The 2,404-nt window shown below is 27.7% G+C and overlaps 1 protein-coding gene across 1 annotated transcript; it reads right to left on the bottom strand.

The window, feature by feature from the left end:
- Positions 1 to 702: 702 nt before the first annotated feature.
- Positions 703 to 1,185, bottom strand: LOC131597542 (DNA topoisomerase 6 subunit A-like). Its single transcript, XM_058870234.1, has one exon. It carries the CDS (start codon positions 1,183 to 1,185, stop codon positions 703 to 705), a length of 483 nt encoding a protein of 160 aa, XP_058726217.1.
- Between the last annotated feature and the right edge of the window lie 1,219 nt (positions 1,186 to 2,404).

Raw genomic sequence — 2,404 nt, 5'->3', positions numbered from 1 at the left:
AATGTTACGGACACAACAAGTTAGATCCAAGCAACAAAACATGTATAAATGTTAATTTGCACTTGATAAAGTGACACTAGACACGATCAGTTAGATTTAGACAAAAATATATACATAAATTGACCCTTTAAAAGATGTAATATTTTAAATATTAATATGTATTCCAATCTTTTCATTGTAATATGATTGAAGAACCGATTCATTCTTACTCTCCACATAATTTGTTATTTAGTAGGTGTTGAGTTATCACTCATTTGCACTTGTCTGTTGAAAATGTGAATGAAATACTTTATGAAGTGTTATGGGACACAATCAATTAGATTCTAAAAACATACATAAACATAACTCTCAATCTGCAGTATAATGTTACACTAATAAATAACTTTTACCCGTGCGGACGCACGGGTATATTACTAGTTAAGTTTTTAAATAATTACAGTAAAATTAAGTTCTCCAAAAATACAGGGAAATTGTGTTTTTAAAAATATATATTAAAATCGGGTTTCTCTGAAAACACAGTAAAATCACCTTTCCTAATACTGTAAAATTGAGTTTTTTCCAAAAATACAATAAAATCAGGTTTTTTGAAATTACAGTACAATCGAGTTTTTCCCATAATACAGTAAAATCAGGTTTTTTTTTTAAAAAATAGTGCAAAATTAAGTTTTTAAATAATTACACTAAAATCAAGTTTTCCAATAATTACAATAAAATCAAGTTTTTAAATAACTCCATCGCCCGAGACGCTTGTTTCATTACGTAAGGTTTATCCAGTAAATTCTGCACACGTGTCCTTTCTTGTTCGGTCAAGAATTTTGTATATTTATGGAGGTTGTATGTCTCAATATCTGATGGTCTAACTCCCAACCCATAAAGGTTGGGAGTGGTCATGTTTTCACTGTCGTAAGCAGTATTGCCGGCCCCGTATTTGTAACAAACCATTATACTAAATCCAAAACTGTCTCCATCCATTAGTGGAAGTACTGGTAATTTCAGATGTAAACTTATTTTCTTCACGAATTTTCTTAAGTCCACATCCAGCATAACATATCCACTTATAATGATACGTTTATACTTTTTATGAAACTTGACCGAATGCAGAATGGTAAGTATCACATGACTTTCAACTAACAAAATGAAAAGTGCTCCCTTATTGTTAATCTTTGTAACTTTTTCCACGACCATCGGTATATATCCCCCCACATATCCTTCCTTTCACATGTTTCACTTTTTGTCTTACCGTGTTTCCATTATTTTCACTTTCATTTTAATTTTTTCTTCCTCAATTTTTTTTTCTGTTTTTTTTTCTAAACACAAATAAATTAATAAATTGAATCTTTTTTTAATGGAATGAAGAGGAACACGTAAAAATTTACTCAACCGAAAACGTAACTATTTTATGAATTTTAAGAAAATGTTCATAATTATTAAAAAAATTATTTTCAAATGTCAAAATTTCTACTTTACTGATGGGCCACTATCAACGAAATTCCCTTTTTATTTTAATTAACAATTTTCTTTATTTGAGACACAAAATTTTATATTCAATTTTCCAAATTTTTATTTTTTTCACATGACATTATCAGCCAAATATATATTTTATTTTAATTAACAATTGTCTTTATTTGAGACATAAAATTCTTATTTTCAAATGTCAAATTTCTATTTTTATTACGGGGCACTATCAACACGATACCAAATTTATTTTCATTAACTGTTCTACAAAATACAAAAATGAATGACAATTCAATATATATCCATTTCTACTTAAGATTATTATATAGCTTTGTTATGATTTTAACAATATCTATCTCAAAATCATATTACATCTTACTCATTATAATTTTGCACATGTCTTTAATGTTATGGACACAACAAGTTAGATCTAAGCAACAAATCATGTACAAATGTTAATTTGCACTTGATAAAGTGACACTAGACACAATCAGTTAGATTTAAACCAAAAGATATACATAAATTGACCCTTTCAATGATGAAATATTTTTAATATTAATATGTATTCCAATTTTTTCATTGTAATATGATTGAAGAACCGATTCATTCTTACTTTCCAGATTATTTGTTATTTAGTAGGTGTTGAGTTATCACTTACTTGCACTTGTCTTTAATGTTGAAAATGTGAATGAAATACTTTATGAAGTCTTATGGGACACAATCAATTAGATTCTAAAAACATACATAAACATAACTCTCAATTTGCAGTATAATTTTACACTAATAAATAACTTTTACCCGTGTAGAGGCACGGTTATATTATTAGTTAAGTTTTTAAATATTATTTGTGCATCCATTTAAACCAAGCTAGGGCTTCTCCTTTCATGTAAAAAGATATCATAGCTAAGCGGTTTTCAGCCGGTAGATTATAAAAATTAAAGAATTGTTC

Source organism: Vicia villosa, linkage group LG4 (assembly GCF_029867415.1).
Source record: "Vicia villosa cultivar HV-30 ecotype Madison, WI linkage group LG4, Vvil1.0, whole genome shotgun sequence".
NCBI lineage: Eukaryota > Viridiplantae > Streptophyta > Magnoliopsida > Fabales > Fabaceae > Vicia > Vicia villosa.
This window is presented reverse-complemented; position numbering and strand designations above follow the sequence as displayed.